This window comes from Penaeus japonicus, unplaced genomic scaffold (genome assembly GCF_977035675.1).
Source record: "Penaeus japonicus unplaced genomic scaffold, GWHDUDI00000001_assembly GWHDUDI00000042, whole genome shotgun sequence".
Classification (NCBI taxonomy): domain Eukaryota; kingdom Metazoa; phylum Arthropoda; class Malacostraca; order Decapoda; family Penaeidae; genus Penaeus; species Penaeus japonicus.
The window spans coordinates 7,949,252-7,951,751 of record NW_028234444.1 but is presented as its reverse complement, the minus strand read 5'-3'; the positions used below and the strand labels follow the sequence as shown (position 1 = coordinate 7,951,751).

The 2,500-nt window shown below is 45.2% G+C and overlaps 1 protein-coding gene across 47 annotated transcripts in view; it reads right to left on the bottom strand.

Moving 5' to 3' along the window:
- The window catches only part of CaMKII (Calcium/calmodulin-dependent protein kinase II), a 141,344-nt gene that overhangs the window by 115,028 nt on the left and 23,816 nt on the right, over positions 1-2,500 (bottom strand). For all 47 annotated transcript variants that reach the window (XM_086535113.1, XM_086535076.1, XM_086535080.1 and 44 more), the window contains exon 3: positions 678-737. In XM_086535113.1, coding sequence (XP_086391239.1) covers positions 678-737 — 60 coding nt within the window. The remainder of the gene's footprint in view (positions 1-677; positions 738-2,500) is intronic.

Sequence of the window (2,500 nt, the reverse complement as noted above, 5' to 3'; positions counted from 1 at the left end):
CGAGTGACCCCCCCCCCCTCTCTCTCTCTCTCTCTCTCTCTCTCTCTCTCTCTCTGGCTCTTTTCTCTCATCTCTCATATCTCACTATCATCCCTCACTCACTCACTCACTCGCTCACTCTCACCCGCCAACCAAATCACACTCTCCCTCCACCATACTTCCGATCCATGGAAATGAAACTCGCGCAAAAACACGAAGCTTTCCCTCTTTTGTTTTGTTTCCACAATCAGCTGACTACATCAGTCCTTGGCAATGATATGCATTCAGGTATACAATATACATCAACATATACAAAATACTTTAAGGGGGGACATTTCTAAAACACAAACACTTGAGAACTACACAGGGAAAGACAACAATACAAGAATATACAAATGTCTACTAATAAGTTTGGAATGATTGGTGTTGGTGGCAGTGTGGTATGCCGTGTGCGTGGTGCAGGTGTATCTGTGTGGTGTTGGAAGAGCTCGTACGTTGTTGAGTGTTGGTACATGCAAGTTGGCAGGTGCAATGTCGGCAGATGAGTGTACCTAATATCTAGTATGCTGCTCCTTGAATGGCTATAACTGGAGGGCAGCATAGATAGTGCTGGTGGGTGTAATAAGTGTGGGTAGCATGGACCGTGAGAATGCTTTGTGTGTGGGAAGTGTCGCATAGTGAACTACGCAGATACTCACCTATATTTGGGTGTTGCAGCTTTCTGCAAATTCTCGCCTCTCTTTCAAGCTTCTGGAAGTCTGTAAAGATAAAAAATAAATTAGGTTATTTATACATTTCATATTTTGTCTTAAATAATAGTAATAATAATAACAATAGTTATCATTATATCAACAATAATAATAATAATTGAAATGATAACAACAAAAACAAATGATGATGATGGTGAAGATACAACAATGACAATGACGCATCGACAACAATAATTTCAAATCAATCAGAACAAGAACACGATCTTAGCAAAGCGCCCCAAAGACACACCGGCTCTATCCCGCAGTTGCAGGAAGGTCGATTATCAGAGAAAACAATTAACACCTGTCCTCTTTTTCAAAAATCAATAACCAAAGAGATAGATCATCGGCACGCGAGACAACTTTGCTATTGCATAACATAGCGAGACAGACAGACGTCGCCAAAGAAATAATTTGAGAAGAAGAAGGGGACGAAAGAGGAGGAAGAAGAGGAGGTGGAAGGAGGTGGTGGGAGGAGGAGGAAGAGGAGGTGGAGGAGGTGGAAGTGGAGGAAGAATAGGAAGAAGAGGAGGATGAGAAGGTGGAGGAAGAGAAGGCGGAGGATGTGGAGAAAGAAGATGAGGAAGAAGAAGAGGAGGAGGAGGTGGAAGAGGAGGAGAATGAAAAGGAGGAGGAAAGGGAGGAGGAGGAGGAGGAAGACAGAAGAAAAAGAAGAAATTGAAAGGGAAAATGAAGAAGAAAAGAAGATGAAGGAAAAGGGACAAAGTAATTAACAGAAAAAGAAAAAAAAGGGAAAATAAGGATAAAAGGAAAAAGAAGGAAGAGGAAGAAGAAGAAGAAGAAGAAAAAAAAAAAAAAAACACGCGGAAGGCGTCGAGATATGACAAATCGCCATCTTCTCCGAAACTAAGTCTTGACAATATCTCACCCTCAGACAGACGAGAGAGAAATTCTTCTCTCAAACAAGAGAATAAAAACGGCTTTTCGTTTCACATAAAAATCAGGAAATACGAAAACATTCCTTTTTATGGCTAGGGGGGACGTTGCTTCCTTCCCCTCCTTCCCTCCATCCCTCCCTCCCTCCCCCTCTTCCCCTTGCGCGACACATCCCTCTCTTCCCCTCATTTCCCTTCTTCCTCTCACGACGCATCTCTTCTCTCCTCCACCTCCCTCTCTTTCCTTTCCTTTCCTTCCCCTTCCCCTTCCCTTTCCCTCCCTTCCCTTCCCTTTCCCTCCCTCCCCTTTCCCTTTCTCTACCTTCCCTTTCCCTTTCCCTTTCCCACTCTTCCCCTTCCCCCTTCCCTTCCTTTTCCTGTCCCATTACCCATTCCTTTCCCTTCCCTTCCCGCTCCCTTCTCTTCCCCCTCCTCCCTCTTCCCTCTCCCATTCCCTTCCCCTTCCCTTCCCTTCCCTCTCCTCCCCCTCCCCCTTCCCCTTCCCCTTCCCCTTCCCCTTCCCTTCCCTTCCCTTCTTCCCCTCGAACGACGCGTCCCCTCGTCCCATTGATCCACCAGGTGCGGGCAAGTCGAAGGAACAATCAAGGACAAGCTATTGACAAAGGCGGAAGGAAAAGGAGAGAGGAAAAAAAAAAAAAAAAAAAAAAAAAGAAAAAAGAAAAAAAAAAAAAAAAAAAAACAAGAATAAAAAATCTAAACCAAAGGGAGAAATCGCATGCCTATTCTCCAGCGCCACCCTCCAGGAACGCGAGGCAGTCCCGGAAAACGAGAATTTCCCGCCGTCTCGAAAGAGGGCAAATCGGTCGAGACAATTTCGAGATGGCGCACACGAGGGGGGAGGAGGAGGGGAAGGGG